The sequence below is a fragment of the Pongo pygmaeus genome, chromosome 1, assembly GCF_028885625.2.
Source record: "Pongo pygmaeus isolate AG05252 chromosome 1, NHGRI_mPonPyg2-v2.0_pri, whole genome shotgun sequence".
In the NCBI taxonomy this organism is placed as follows: Eukaryota; Metazoa; Chordata; class Mammalia; order Primates; family Hominidae; genus Pongo; species Pongo pygmaeus.
The window spans coordinates 198,436,442-198,453,116 of NC_072373.2; the positions used below are offsets into that span (position 1 = coordinate 198,436,442).

Genomic DNA, 16,675 nt, shown 5'->3' on the forward strand with positions numbered 1-16,675 from the left:
GAAAGTGTTTAGAGTAATCCTGGAGATAACCCAAAAGTTGCAAATGGAAGTGGGAGATACGTGGGGAGTATTTCTGACCTCTAAAGGTAATTACCATACTTTTTCATAGGACAGATTCACAGATGATGACACTTCCATTTTTATAGCACTTTGCAGTTCACAAATTGCTTTTATGTACAGCATCTTAACAACCCCAGGAGGTCTGCGGGGAACTCCTGTACATAAGATCTCTTAGCAGAAGAGGACAGTCAAGGACACCTGTCAGTACCATGTCAGAGATTGAACCTGGGCTGGGACTGAACCAGAAGGACATTTTAGAGGCTTTTTAAACTTTTTTTTTTTTTGGAAGTAGGGTCTTGCTTTGTTGCCCAGGCTAGAGTGTAGTGGTGTGACCACGACTCACTGCAGCCTCAACCTACTGGGTTTAAGCCTCAGACTCCTGAGTAGCTGGGACTACAGGCACGAGCCACCATGCCCGGCTAATTGTTTTTACTTATTTTATTTTTTTATAGAGAGGAGGGTCTCACTATGTTGCCTGGGCTGGTCTTGAACTCCTGAGCTCAAGCAATCCTCCTCCTCAGCCTCTCAAAGTGCTGGGATTACAGGTGTGAGACACTACACCAGCCATTTTAAAGACTTAAGTAAAAACCACAGGACCTTTCTACATGGTTTCAGATCAGCCAACTAGGATAGCAGCCTAAAAGGCAGACCTCACTAGAACAACCCAGTCTACCCCTGGGGAGAAGATGAATATTCCTTACCCACAGAACCACCAGTAGACAACTGACAGAACTCAAACAGGCCATCGAATACTGGACAGTCCTCACCAACGTTGACTTGAAAGAAATAAGCAAAAGGTTAGTTTCCACAATTTCCTTTAGTTTACATATTTATGAGTTGATGGAAAAAAACACAGAATTTAAATGCAGGAGGTGTGGGTTCTAGTCCAGGCTCTACTACTTCCTGGCTGTATGACTGCATCAAGTTGTTTAACATCTTTGAGCTTTAGCCCATTAGGTTTTTTTCTTTTTTAGAGCCAGGGGCTTGCTCTGTTGCCCAGGCTGGAGTGCAGTGGTGCAAACATGGCTCACGTGTAGCAGCTTTGACCCTCACCTCCTGGGCTCAAGCAATCCTTCCACCTCAGTCTCCCAAGTACTTTGGACTACAGGTGCATGCCACTATACCCAGCTAATATATATATATATATTTTTTTTTTTAGAGACAGAGTCTCACTATGTTCCCTAGGCCTCATGCAGTCTTCTTGCCTTGGCCTCCCAATAGGCATGTGCCATCATACCTGGTCTTAGCCCATTATCTATAACAAGCAAAACTGATATCCCACCTCATCCACTGGTCAGAAAATTAACAAAAATCTAATATGGAGAAGCAGTTAGCAACTTGGAAAATGTTGGTTCGTTTCTTGAGGGAGAAAAACTTATCCTCTGGACCTCACGCCAGCTGACAAACAAGGGGCAAGAACAGAGACTCAGAGAACTGTCATTCGCTGCGCACTTACAACGCGCCAGACACTGCGCTACATGCGTTAAATACCCGAGATCATTCATCTTCACACAAGCTTCTGAGGTAAGGTTTGGTCCCATCTTATAAGTAGGGAAACAGGGCCTGGCACAGTGGCTCACACCTGTAATCCCAGCACTTTGGGAGGCTAAGGCAGGAGGATCACTTGAGGCCAGGAGTTCAAGACCAGCCTGGGGAACATGGAGAAACCCCATCTCTACCAAAAACATAAAAATTAGCCAGGTGTGGTGGCAGGTGCCTGTAATCCCGGCTACGTGGGAGGCTGAGGCACAAGAACCACCTGGACCCGGGAGGCGGAGATTGCAGTGAGCTGAGATCGCGCAACTGCACTCCAGCCTGGGCGAGACAAGAGTGAGACCCTGTCTCAAAAAAAAAAAAAAAAAAAAAAAAGTAGGGAAACAGGTTCAGAGAGGTGAGCTGTTAGTAAATGGCAGAAGCAGTATGCAAGCCTCAAGCTTTGGTTTGTCTGGTTTTTTTTTGAGACGGAGTTTTGCTCTTGTTGCCCAGGCTGGAGTATAGTGAAGCGATCTTGGCCCACTGCAATCTCCACCCTCCAGTTTCAAGCCATTCTCCTGCCTCAGCCTCCCGAGTAGCTGGGATTACACCCGCCACCACACCTGGCTGATTTCCGCATTCTTAGTAGAGACGGGGTTTCACCATGTTGGCCAGGCTGGTCTTGAACTCCTGACCCTGTGATCAGCCCACCTCGGCCTCCCAAAGTGCTGGGATTACAGGCATAAGCCACCATGCCCAGCCAGTCTGTCTGTCTTAAAAGCCTGTGAAAATATATCCTGGCCCTTTTCCAAGTCCTTTCACATATACAACCTCATTTGATCCTCACAACAACTCTATAAGCTGGACAAGACAGATATCAACCCCACTGTGCGGAGGAACAAACAGATACCGAGAAGTTAAGTGATTTGCCCAAGGTTATAAAACCAGGCAGTAGCAGAACCAGAATCAGGGTCCCAGTGTCTTGACTCCCGTAGTCCAGTGTCTTACTGCTACATTCACAGTGACAAGTGGAGTAAAGTTATTTCGGGCCTAATGGGGTAAAAGTACCAAGTAGTACATAATGTGGAAACATATGCAAACAATAAGGCAAATGAAATGAAAACAGGAAGGAAAGCACACCTGGAGGCTGTAGACTCACAGACCTAGAGGAACCTTATAGCTCCAAATCTCCTCTTACAGAAAAGGTAACTGCTGGCCGGGCACGGTGGCTCACACCTGTAATCCCAGCACTTTGGGAGGCCAAGGCAGGTGGATCACTTGAGGTCAGGAGTTTGAGACTATCCTGGCCAACATGGAGAAACCCCGTCTCTTCTAAAAATACAAAAATTAGCCAGGCACGTGCCTGTAATCCCAGCTACTCGGGAGGCTGAGGCAGGAGAATCGCTTGAACCCAAAACGCGGAGGTTGCAGTGAGCCGAGATTGCACCCCTGCATTCCAGCCTGGGTGACAGGGCGAGACTCCATCTCAGAAAAAAAAAAAAAAAAAAAAAAAAGTAACTGCTGAGACATCAATGAGCTAGCTACAGGAAGTCAGAGGCAGGAGGTGTGGGGCTGCATACTTATTCTCTTGCCCAGCCTTCTACTGTACCACTGTTATCAACAAGATTTCCAAAAGTAGAGGAAGGAGCAGCCCTGGGGTGAGAGCAGAAGAGCTCAGTTTGGATTGTGCTGGTAAAATCTCAAGACACAGCTGAAGCTCAAGATCTACAATAACCACAAGAGTTACCAGCTCTGGTTCTGCACTAAACTTGGAGGATGCCAAGAGCCAGTGCTCTGAGGAAGCATGGCTGCATGAGGGAGTGTGCAGCGGGTGGGTCTCTTCCTCACTTCCTGGGTAAACACTGGGAGGCTGTGTAAATAAGAACTTTGGTCCCTGGGCCCCAGCTGTTTATCCATTGGCAACTGATTTCCCTCTCTGGCCACTTCCTCCTGCACAGGGTTTGGCCTGCCTGCGTTTCCAAAGCTTTGTTTATACTCTTATTTGGGATATGGAGCCTCCATGAGAAGGAATGGGTGTTTTGGAAGTGAGAAAAAAAAAAAAAATTTTTCTTCAGGCCCCAAACCAACATGTGGCTCAAATGACCAGCCCTTTTATTCCTAGTCAATAAGCTATGTGATTAGAGATGGAAAGGGGGCAAACGGAAGAGCAGATACTCATGTGAGCTAATCTGTGAGGCTAGGGAAGACTTTTCTATGGGTTTTCTCTCTTTCTGCTATAAACGCTTTTCTCATTCTCACGCTAGCTTTAGACTAAAGGGAAGCAATACTGGGTGAGAGGTGGAAGCAGACGTAGGCAGAGAAGGCAGTCAAATGCTCATTGCAAAGAGATGGAGAGATTAAACACTAACCTCAGGATAGTGCTTATACCTTGGCAGTGCTGGTAATGGGGTTGGGGGCTGGGGGAGTGGGAGAGAAAGGGTATGTGATCAAGGAAAGATGCCCAAGGTGGTGTCAACTGTATTGGTAATGTTTTCTTTCTTAGGCTGGGTATTGGGCACACATGGATGTTCGTTATATTATTATTATTATTATTTTTTTTTTTGAGACGGAGTCTCGCTCTGTTGCCCAGGCTGGAGCGCAGTGGCGCGATCTCAGCTCACTGCAAGCTCCGCCTCCTGGGTTCACACCATTCTCCTGCCTCAGCCTCCCAAGTAGCTGGGACTACAGGCACCTGCCACCACACCCAGCTAATTTTTTGTATTTTTAGTAGAGACGGGGTTTCACTGTGTTAGCCAGGATGGTCTCGATCTCCTGACCTCGTGATCTGCCCGCCTTGGCCTCCCAAAGTGCATTATATTTTTTTTTATGCTTTTTGTGTGTGTCTAAAATATGTGTTTTTCTTTTTCTGTTGTTTTTTTTTTTTTTTTTTGAGATGGAGTCTTGCTCTGTCGCCCAGGCTGGAATGCAGTGGCGCGATCTTGGCTCACTGCAACCTCTGCCCTCCAGGTTCAAACAATTCTCATGCCTCAGCCTCCCGAGTAGCTGGGATTACAGGCATATGCCACCACACATGGCTAATTTTTGTACTTTTGGTGGAGACAGGGTTTCACCATGCTGGCCAGGCTGGTCTCAAACTCCTGGCCTCAAGTGATCCACCTGCCTCAGCCTCCCAAAGTGCTGGGATTACAGGCATGAGCTACCCTGCCTGGACTGTGTGTCTAAAATATTTTATATATGCTATATTTTTTAAAACTACAGAATTGGGGGACTAGAGTTCCATTCTGCATTCTACCATCACCTTGCTGTGTGACTGGGAAAGTTTACATGTCTGTAAAACGGATGAGAATGTCTCCCAATTTTTTACCAATCGCTTTTATCATGTTTTCACCAAAAGCCCCCTAAGTGCATTTATTTGTGTTCCCATTTTCACTTGCCAAATATTAGGTCAGAACTTCCGGTCAAGGCTCTCAAAGTGACCAGAAAGGGTTTATTACATTTCAGCCACAAGCAAGGAAACCTGATTTACTCGATCTTATCACAAGCATAACTTCCTAGGTTAGGTGTGTGGGATGTTTTTGTGTGTGTGGTGTGGTTTTTTTTTTTTTTTTTTCTTTTTGAGAAGGAGTCTCACTCTGTCGCCCAGGCTGGAGTACAGTGGCGTGATCTCAGCTCACTGCAAGCTCTGCCTGTCGGGTTCACACCATTCTGGTGCCTCAGCCTCCCCAGTAGCTGGGACCACAAGCGCCTGCCACCACACCTGGCTAATTTTTTGTAAATTTTTAGTGGAGATGGGGTTTCACCGTGTTAGCCAGGATGGTGTCTTGATCTCCTGACCTCGTGATCCGCCCACCTCGGCCTCGCAAAGTGCTGGGATTACAGGCATGAGCCACCGCGCCTGGCCATGTGTGTTGTTTTTTTATTGAGACGAGTTCTTGCTATGTTGCCCAGGCTGGAGTGTGGTGGCGAAATGAGACCATACCTCAATGCAGCCCTGAACTGGGCTCAAGGGATCCTCCTGCCTCAGGCTCCTGAGTAGCCAGAATCACAGGCATATGCCACAATACACAACTAATTTTTTATTTTTTTAAGAGTTGGGGTCTCACTGTGCTGCCCAGGCTGGTCTTGAACTCCTGGCCTCAAGCTATCCCTCCTGCCTTGCCCTTCAAAGCACTGGCATTACAGGTGCATGCTACTATGTCCAGCGCCTAGGTTAGATATTGGTACATATTCTAAAAGGGCAAGTTAAGGAATAAGGAATTTGAGGCTGCAGTGAGCTATGATCTTGCCACTGTACTGTACCCTGGATGACAAAGCAAGACCCCATCTCTAAAAACAAGAATAAAAATAAAAATAATTCTTTTTTAAAAAGGGCTCATTACTGTCTTGGTAGATACCCCAGGTTATAAAGCACTGTGTTAAGTGACATCTAAAGTCTCTGTCTACTGTGGCCCTCCATAACCCTACGAATCAACTCAGTGAGGCACTCTGAAGTCCTTACAGAGGCTCATTCTTCCTGCCCCCATTTCTGATGACAGAAAAATCCGAGGCCTAATTATTTTCATTAGAAAAATTTTTTTTAGAGACCAGGTCTCACTATATTGCCCAGACTGGCCTTGAACTCCTGGGCTCAAGAAATCTTCCTGCTTCAGCCTCCTAAGTAGCTGGGACTACAGGCGCCCAGACTGAATTTTTTTTTTTTTGAGATGGAGTCTCGCTCTGTCGCCCAGGCTGGAGTGAAGTGGTGCAATCTTAGCTCACTGCAACCTCTGCTTCCTGGGTTCAAGCAATTCTCCTGCCTCAGCCTCCTGAGTAGCTGGGATTACAGGCATGTACCACCAAACCAAGCTAATTTTTGTATTTTTTAGTAGAGACGGGGTTTCACTATGTTGGCCAGGCTGGTCTCAAACTCCCGACCCCAGGTGATCTGCTTGCCTTGGCCTCCCAAAGTGCTGAGATTACAGGCGTAAGCCACCACACCCAGCCAGACTGAATTTTTTAATGTACAACTTTAGAATGCTGGATTCGGAAAAATTGGCACACCAGAGCAGAACCTGCGCCTCCTCAGGGCACAGTATTTTGTCTGCCTTGATAAGTTTGTAAATAATAAAAATAGTAAGTTATAATAGCAAAAGCGATTATGCAATAGCAAAAATAGCAAAAGCAATTCACTGAGGGTAGATATATTTAAATATATTTAAATATATATTATATTTAAATCTATATTATATTTAAATCTATTATCTTCACTTATTCCCCCATCCTTCACTATGAAATAGGCACTAATGTCTTTTTTTTTTTTTTTTTGGTCTCACTCTGTTGCCCAGGCTGGAGTGCAGTAGTACAATCATGGTTCACTGCAGCCTCGACCTTCCAGGCTCAAAAGATCCTCCCTCCTCAGCCTACTGAGTAGCTGGGACCACAGGTGTGCACCACCATGCCCAGCTATTTTTTTTATTTTTTTGTAGAGATGAGGGTCTCACTATGTTGCCCAGGCTGGTCTCAAACTCCTGGCTGGGCTCAAGCAATCCTCCCACCTTAGGCTCCCAAAGTGCTAGGATTACAGGCATGAACTGCTGTGCCTGTCCTGTCTTCCTCTTAAAGAGGGAAAACAGGTCAGGCACGGTGGCTCAGGCCTATAATCCCAGCACTTTGGGAAGCCAAGGCTGGCGGATCACCTGAGGTCGGGAGTTCGAGACCAGCCTGACTAACATGGAGAAACCTAAAAATACAAAATTAGCTGGGCATGGTGGCACATCCCTGTAATCCCAGCTACTCAGGAGGCTGAGGCAGGATAATCGCTTGAAGCCGGGAGACGGAGGTTGTGGTGAGCAGAGATCGCCCCATTGCACTCCAGCCTGGGCAACAAGAGCGAAACTCTGTCTCAAAAAAAAGTGGCGGGGGTGGGAAATAACACCAGATGGGTTAGGAGACCAAGGATTCAAACTAAGACATGAAAGCTTATTTTCTTACTTTAATAGCAAGCTGCTCCTCTAGTGAGAGCCCACTCTGCTGAGTGTAGAGCCTGATCCTTGGCCTAAATGGGTTATGGAAACCTCCAAAACCATCTACAGGAAAGGCATGAATTTGCCTCATCTTGGAGGGAAATAAGACCCTGCAATTCAGAGAGCAAACATCTCACTCACAGCGGCTGGCAGCTCCTGGAGTTGTCGGTAGCAAAGAAGCTTAATGCTTCAAGGAAGGTCTCTGTGGTTCTGCCATCAATACCACTGTACAGTTATTATTAGTTGTAATAATAGTTATAAATAACTTTCTTCCTTGGGAGTAAGACTACCTTGTGGTCAGCAGCAATAAACAAGTGCCGCATATTTTCTGACACTTCCATATAAGCTGTCATAAGTTAATCAAAACTTCTTCTGGACAATGCTGTTACACTATATGAAGTCTTAGGTGCTAAGAGATAATTTCTAAAATAACACAAGGGGGAAGTCAGGTATGATAGTTTTGTCCCAAATTTGAATACTTTTTTTTCCCCTCACAGCTAAAATAATTCCCACGATTCCTACAAACTAAGCGTGGCTTCCAAGATGGGACCTGCTCTGAAGTCTCAGGGGCAGAATCACCTCATCTCAAAGATTACACCATCTAGAATCTGTCCTGAGTGGCCTCTAAATTCTCAATTAATACCCACTAAGTCAAAACAGTTACAGTTGGACAGAAATCAGAGATCATGTGGCCCAGCCCACTTTACAAAAGAAGAATCTGAGGGGAAGTGACTTGCCCACTCAGCTGAGAGTTAGAGTTAAATTTTACTGTATGTATTGTCTCCCTGTCCCAGGTCAGTGCTTTTTCCACTACAATAATTACAGTACTCTTGGGACACTGTTGTGAACATAACCAGAAAAAGTACTACCTCTATCGTTTACAAATCAGGAAACATGAAAAATCCGACTTGAGGGGAAAAAGCACTCTGGCACCTTTAGGAGGTAGGGGAAATCAGGTGTCCACTGAATGGGACGTGCGAGGATGGCAGAACGAGCCTCTACAGTGGAAAGGGAGATGCAGCTGGGGGCTTGAGAGTGTGAGGGAACAGAATGGACTTACATCTCTGCATCTGCTTGCTGTACTCCGACATGTTATCTGGACGGATGGAGCGCAAGAATTTAATGTAGTCATCACTGTGGTACTTGGTCATCTCCTCAGCATTGGCTTTGTGAGGGCGCTAGAGGGCAGAAGGGAGAAAGGGCAAGTTATTTTTGACCACGGCCAGTCCACTCAATCTAGTTTGAATATTTATATTTCCTGCACAGCATGGAGCTAGGTGCTATAAAGAATAAAAAGAAATAACTGGTTAGATTCAGGCTTCAAGAAATTTACAATCTAACTAGACAAACAAGATTATCAAAGGAGACAGAGTATCAGAAGACCTAGAGCAGCTCAAGCTCTCTCTGTTGCTTAGGCAAGTTACTATCTCTTAAACCTCCATTTCCTCATTTACGAAACAGGGACAACATGGACCACACAGGGAAGCTGAGAGAACTGGAAGAGGTTGTTAAATCTCTTTGTAAACTGTAAGGTGCTTTACAAAATTATTACTTTTTTTTTTTTTTTCTGTCGCCCAGGCTGGAGTACAGTGGCGCGATCTCGGCTCACTGCAAGCTCTGCCTCCCGGGTTCACGCCATTCTCCTGCCTCAGCCTCCCAAGTAGCTGGGACTACAGGCGCCCGCCACCACGCCCGGCTAATTTTTTTAATATTTTTAGTAGAGACAAGGTTTCACCGTGTTAGCCAGGATGGTCTTGATCTCCTGACCTTGTGATCCGCCTGCCTCAGCCTCCCAAAGTGCTGAGATTACAGGCGTGAGCCACTGCGCCCGACCTTTGTTTTTTGTTTTTGTTTGTTTGTTTGTTTTGAGGCGGAGTCTCACTCTGTCACCCAGGCTGGAGTGCAATGGCACAATCTCGGCTCACTGCAACCTTCGCCTCCCGGGTTCAAGCGATTCTCCTGCCTCAGCCTCCCGAATAGTTGGGATTACAGGCGCCCATCACGACGCTGGCTAATTTTTGTATTTTTAGTACAGATGGGGTTTTACCATGGTAGTCAGGAAGGTCTCGAACTCCTGACCTCAGGTGATCCGCCCTCCTCAGCCTCCCAAAGTGCTGGATTACAGGCATGAGCCACCACGCCTGGCCTACAAAATTATTACTTTTTATTATTAAATATTATATAAAACTGGTCAAGTGCAGTGGCTCACGCCTGTAATCCCAGCACTTTGGGAGGCCGAGACGGGTGGATCACCTGAGGTTAGAAGTTCAAGACCAGCCTGACCAATATGATGAAACCCGGTCTCCACTAAAAATATAAAAATTAGCTGGACATGGTGGCATGCACCTGTAATCCCAACTACTCGGGAGGCTGAGACAGGAGAATCGCTTGAACCTGGGAGGTGGAGGTTGCAGCGAGCTGAGATTGTGCCACTGCACTCCATCCTGGGCAACAAGGGCGAAACTCCCTCTCAAAAAAATAAATTTAAAAAAATATATATGTATATATATGTATTATAAAATTATGGACAAAATGGCTCCAAGAGTTCATGAAAAAAGGGTCTCTAATGACAATTGAAACAGATGGGAAATCCTTTATAAGTCATCACATCAACAATTTTGATCACATCCTCCCCACTAACACTTCCTTGACAAGCTAATTTCCTGGTTATCTCAACATTCTGACTCCTCCTTCCCTCTTTTTAAAATTCTTTTCTTTTCCTCCCATCCCTTAAAGGTAGGTCTTCTTCAAACATGACCCTTGCCTCTCTAATTACCAATACAACAAAGTCCTCACTTAATGTCATCCACAGGTTCTTGGAAATTGTGACTGTAGGCAAAACAATGTATAAAGAAACCAATTTTACCATAGGCTAATTGATATAAACAAGAACTTAAGCTCCTACAGCATATTTCTGTCACAAAAACATCACTAAAATTCTAAATAAAAACCCAAAACACTTCAAACATTAAATACTGAAATAAATGTGAAATATCCCTTTTTTTTTTTTTTTGAGACGGAGTCTTGCTCTGTCGCCCAGGCTGGAGTACAGTGGCGTGATCTCGGCTCACTGCAAGCTCAGTCTCCCGAGTTCACACCATTCTCCTGCCTCAGCCTCCCAAGTAGCTGGGACTACAGGCGCCCACCATCACGCCCGGCTAATTTTTTGTACATTTAGTAGAGACGGGGTTTCACCATGTTAGCCAGGATAGTCTCGATCTCCTGACCTCGTGATCCACCCGCCTTGGCCTCCCAAAGTGCTGGGATTACAGGCATAAGCCACCGCGCCCGGCGAAATATCCCTATATTTAAGAAATATTTATAAAAATAAGTAAGATCATTATTGGGCTGGGTGCAGTGGCTCATGCCTAAAATCCCAGTACTTCAGGAGGCTGAGGCAGGTGGATCACTTGAACCCAGGAGTTTGAGACCAGCCTGGGCAACATGGTGAAACCCTGTCTCTACAAAAATATAAAAAATTAGCCGGCTGTGGTGGCACTTGCCTATAGTCCCAACTACTCAAGAGGCTAAGGTGGGAGGATCACCTGAGCCCAGGGAAGTCCAGGCTGCAGTGAGCTGTGATCTTGCCACTGCACTACAGTCTGGGCAACAGACCAAGACCCCGTCTCAAAAAAATATATACATTATTATTTACCCAATTTTTGGTGAATCAGTGAGTGATGGTGGTTGTTGTGGTGGTGGGTTAAATCAAGTAATAAATGTATGCAAAGTTAAAATTGCAAGGAGAACCTTCTACCATCATGCACTTCAAAAACAAACAATAACAAATACGGCAGGCTCGCTGAGTGTTTCTGTATCACATCTTTTATTGTTGTGCATCTGTATGATTATTGTCTACTTTATGAATTTTTATTTGACAATAATTTGAATTCAATCATTCATTTCCAAGGGTGGCCAGAGCCTGTCCTGCAGCTCAGCACAAGGAACCAACCTTGGACAGGATGCCATTCCATCACAGGGTGCACTCACACCCATATCCACACTTGCTCAGACTAGGACCATGGAAACATGCCAACTCACCTCACATGCACATCTTTGGGATGTGGGAGAAAAATGGAGTACCCGGAGAAAACCTACACAGACATGGGGAGACTGTGCAAACACCATACAGATAGTGGCCACACCAGGAATCAGTTATTTTTCTCCTCAACGTTATAACTAAATGATGCTGAGGGAAGTGATGTTATTTGAGAACCTGCTGTATTTTCTGTAGTTTATAAAGCATTTTCAATGCACAGCCAACATTTATTGTTTCCTCTGTGACAGTCACTCTTTCAGGCACTTTAAACACTATCTCATATGATTCTTACAACAACTTTTAAAGATCTAAGCTCTGGAGGATCGCTTGAACCTAGGACTTCAAGGCTAGCCTGGACAACATAGTGAGACCCTGTCTTTTTCTCTTTTTTAAAATAATTATCGGGGCCTGGCGCAGTGGCTCACACCTGTAATCCCAGCACTTTGGGAGGCCAAGGTGGGCGGCTCACCTGAGGTCAGGAGTTCGAGACCACCCTGGCCAATATAGCAAAACCCCATCTCCAATAAAAATACAAAAATTAGCCAGGCGTCATGGCAGGTGCCTGGAATCCCAGCTACTCAGGAGGCTGAGGCAGGAGAATTGCTTGAACTCGGAGGCAGAGGCTGCAGTGAGCTGAGATCATGCCACTGCGTTCCAGCCTGGGCAACAAAGCGAGACTCCATCTCAAAAAAATAAATAAATAAATAAAATAAAATAAATTATCGGGCAACCTCTCTGGGCCAGAATACGTTCAGACTCCCAAGACCCCATCTCTGAAAAACAAAACAAAACAAAAAAACACCTTTTAAAAGTTCATGGCCAGGTGCAGTGGCTCACGCCTATAATCCCAGCATTTTGGGAGGCCGAGGCGGGAGGATCACTTGAGGCCAGGAGTTTGAAACCAGCCTGGCCAACATGGCGAAATCCCATCTCTGCAAAAAATACAAAACTTAGCTGGGTGTGGTGGCAGGCTCCTGTAATCCCAGCTACTCAGGAGGCTGCAGCATGAGAATCACTTGAACTCAGGAGGCAGAGGTTGCAGTGAGCCCAGATCATGCCACTGCACTCCAGCCTGGGCGACAGAGCGAGAGTCCATCTCAAAAAACAAAACAAAACAAAAGTTCATAGCCAGGCACAGTGGCTCATGCCTGTAATCCCAGCACTTTGAGAGGCTGAGCGGGGCAGATCACTTGAGGTCAGGAGTTCAAGACCAGTCTGGCCAACATGGTAAAACCCCATCTCTACTAAAAATATAAAAAATTAGCTGAGCGTGGTGGCAGGCGCCTGTAAACCCAGCTACTCGGGAGGCTGAGGCAGAGAATCGCTTGAATCCAGGAGGCAGAAGTTGCAGTGAGCTTAGATCACGCCACTGCACTCCAGCCTGGGCAACAGAGTGAAACTCTGTCACAAAGAAAAAATTTTTAAAAAATCATACTATTATTATCCTTATTTCACAGGGAGGAAACTACAGAAGAGAGAGGTTAAGTAATTTGCCTGGGGTTACACAGCTGGTAAACTGGAAGGAATCCAGAGATCTGGCTCCGGGTACTTTGACTCTCATTTAATTCTCACTTAATTTAATAAGGCGTAAGAAGACTGAACGACAGATACTGTTTTATCAAAAACAGCCAGAGTGAAGCCAGGTACAGTGGCATGCACTGTAGTCGCAGCTGCTCAGGAATCTAAGATGTAAGGATCACTTGAGCCCAGGAGTTCAAGGCCAGCCTGGGCAAACATAGTGAGACCCTGTCTCTAAAAAGGCAAACCAAAACACCCACAGTGAAAGAAAAGACTTGGCTCCAAATACCAAGTTGTTTTTTACTATACTAAGCCCTTTACTCTCTTCCTAATGTCATCAAAACTCTGGTGTGGCTATCCCTTCTACACAGATGACTGCACAAACTCCATTTTGATCTTAGTTCTGAGCTCCAGATTCACAGTTCAAATAGCTTCTCAGTCTGCTCCACCCACAAATCCTAAAGGCACTTCAAATTCAACTGGACTCAACAATTCGTTGTTGAGAGCCTAGACGCACTCAAATTCCACTTAACTTCCAGAAGTTCTCTTTCACTATTTTTGTTAATGATAGCAACGTCCACTCAGGCTGAAAACGTAAGTGTCATTTTAAACTCTGTCCTTTTTTGCCTTCCTGTTTCAATCCATTGCCAATCTCTCTCATTATGCCTCCATAATCTTGATTGCACCTACTACCCTATTTTTCCTATGTCCTTCTTTCCCAGGTTTCCTATTCTCAGCACCAACCACCTAGTTGTTCAAGATCGAAGCCAGGGTATCATCTTTGTTTTCTTTTCAAGACAGAGTCTCACTCTGTCACCCAGGCTGGAGTGTAATGGCACGATCTCGGCTCATTGCAACTTCTGCTGCCCAAGTTCAGCAATTCCCCTGTCTCAGACTCCTGAGTAGCTGGGATTACAGGCAACCGCCACCACACCCAGCTAATTTTTGTATTTTTAGTAGAGATAGGGTTTCACCATGTTGGCCAGGCTAGTCTCAAACTCCTGACCTCAGGTGATCTGCTGGCCTTGGCTTCCCAAAGCACCAGGATTACAGGCATGAGCCACCACACCACACCAGGCAAGAATCATCTTTGATTCTTCTTTTTTCATCCGCTACATTCAACTTCTCTTGAAACTACCACCAATGTATTATCTGTCAAATCTGTCCACTTCCATCCTGGGCTACCACTTTTTTTGACTTGGATTCTGGCAACAATCTCCTAACTGGTATCCTAGCCTCCCTCTTAACCATTGTTAATTTATGCTCAATACTACAGGCAGAGTTTTCTGTCTCTCTTTCTTTTTTTTTCTTTTCTCTCTTCTTTCCTTCCTTCCTTCTTTGTCTTTCTCTCTCTCCCTCCCTCTCCCTCTTTCTCTCTCTCTCTCTCCCTCTCCCTCTTTCTCTCTCTCTCTCTCTTTTTTTTTTCTTTTTTTCACTGAGTTTCACTCTTGTCACCCAGCTGCAGTGCAATGGCACAATCTTGGCTCACTGCAACCTCCGCCTCCCAGGTTCAAGCAATTCTCTTGCCCCAGCCTCCCGAGTAGCTGGGATTACAGGCGCCCGCCACCACCCCCAGCTAATTTTTGTATTTTTAGTAGAGACGGGGTTTCACCATGTTGGCCAGGCTGGTCTCAAACTGCTGACCTCAGGTGATCCATCCGCCTCAGCCTCCCAAAGTGCTGGGATTACAAGCGTGAGCCACTGCGCCTGGCCTGTCTTTTTCTTTTTTATTTAGAGACAGAATCTCCCTGTGTTGCCCAGGCTGGTCTCAAACTCCTGGGCTCAAGTGATCTTCTTGCCTCAGCCTTGCTAGTAGCTGGGATTACAAGCGTGTGTCACTGTGCCTGTTATAGAGTTATCAGTCTTAAAATGCAAACTGAATCATGTCACTCCCCTCTAAAAACACTTCAAAGGCTTCATTACTCAAAATATCAAGTTCAAACTCTTTAAACTGGCTTGGAAAACCAGAATAATCTGATCCCTGCTCACCCCTCTTACACTCACCTAAATATTTTGTGCTGTATCCCAGGGAACACCAAACTCAAAGCACTCATAAGGGCCAGTCAGTTTAGCTAGCTTGGTGCTTAAAACAAACATAAACAAAACACTGGTGAGCAGAGGACAATCTTTATTTACACAGCTCTAGCTGATGGCTGCCATGAGGGAATTTGGGCCCAACTGCCAGATCCTTTCTGGACAATTTCATTTTTTAAAGGTTGGCCACTAACCTAAAGCCCTTAAAATACTTTGAGTTAAATAAAACACGTTTGAGAGACTGAATTGATCTCATTCACTGTGCCAATCTGCCAAGCACCATTTTGCTTACACTTCCCCAAGGGCCATCTCTCTCACATTTAGGCCTTTATACGTGCTATGACCTACAACACTGTTCTCTCACCCTCTACTCAACCTTTAGCTTGCAAATGAAAAGTCAACCCAGGCACACACTTGTAGTCTCAACTACTTGGGAGGCTAAGGCAGGAGAATCACTTGAGCACAGACAGGAGTTTGAGGCTACAGTGCATTATAATCTCACCTAGGAACAGCCACTGCATTCTATCCTGGGCAACAGAGCGAGGCTTTTTTTTTTTTTTTTTTTTTGAGACTCGCTCTGCTGCCCAGGCTGGAGTACAGTGGCACAACCTCAGCTCACTGCAATCTCCGCCACCCAGGTTCAAGCAATTTTCCTGCCTCAGCCTCCCGAGTAGTTGGGATTACAGGCATCCACCACCATGCCCGACTAATTTTTGTATTTTTAGTAGAGACAGGGTTTCATCATGTGGGCCAGGTTTGTCTTGAACTCCTGACTTCAGGTGATCCGCCCGCCTCGGCCTCCCAAAGTGCTGGGATTGCAGGCGTGAGCCACCGCACCTGGCCAAGGCTGTCTCTTAAAAGAGAGAGAGAAAGAGAAGAAAAGCCAATTCCCCCAAAAAGCTGTCCTTGACCTCTCAGAATCTCAGTTAAGTAAACTCTCTGAAATGCTACCCTGAGAAGCCTGTACTTCCCTTATCATTACACTCACCAAACTGCATAGAAATTGTATGTTTGCTTGGTCTACTCTGGGAGGCCAGGAGCAGGTTCTAACTTTATTTGAAGCAACAAGCATGGTGCCTGACATATAGCAGCTGCTCAATGAATAACTGTTGACCTAACAAATTAACTCTTGGCTGGGCGTGGTGGCTCATGCCTATAATCCTAACACTTTGGGAGGCCAAGGGGGGTAGACTGCTTGGGCCCAGCACTTTGAGACCAGCTTGGGCAACAAGGTGAAACCTCATCTCTACAAAAAATACAAAAATTAGCCAGGTATAGTAGCACACAGTGTAGTCCCAGCTACTCGGGAGGCTGAGCTGGGAGGATGACTTGAGCCCAAGAGGGTGAGGCTGCAGGGAGCTGTGATCACATCACTGCACTCCAGCCTGGATGACAGAGCAACACCCTATCTAAAAAAATAAAACAGGCCGGGCACGGTGGCTCACGCCTGTAATCCCAGCACTTTGGGAGGCTGAGGCAGGCGGATCACAAGGTCAGGAGATCAAGACCATCCTGGCTAACATGGTGAAACCCCATCTCTACTAAAAATACAAAAAATTAGCTGGGCGTGGTGGTGGGTGCCTGTAGT

At 45.7% G+C, this 16,675-nt stretch overlaps 1 protein-coding gene across 3 annotated transcripts in view; it reads right to left on the minus strand.

The window, feature by feature from the left end:
• HDAC1 (histone deacetylase 1) overlaps nucleotides 1-16,675 on the minus strand; it is a 41,794-nt gene that overhangs the window by 8,336 nt on the left and 16,783 nt on the right. For all 3 annotated transcript variants that reach the window (XM_054464654.2, XM_054464647.2, XM_054464662.2), the window contains exons 3-4: nucleotides 8,557-8,674; nucleotides 762-836 (exon numbers count right to left, since the gene is read on the minus strand). In XM_054464654.2, the coding sequence (XP_054320629.1) occupies nucleotides 762-836; nucleotides 8,557-8,674 (193 nt within the window). The remainder of the gene's footprint in view (nucleotides 1-761; nucleotides 837-8,556; nucleotides 8,675-16,675) is intronic.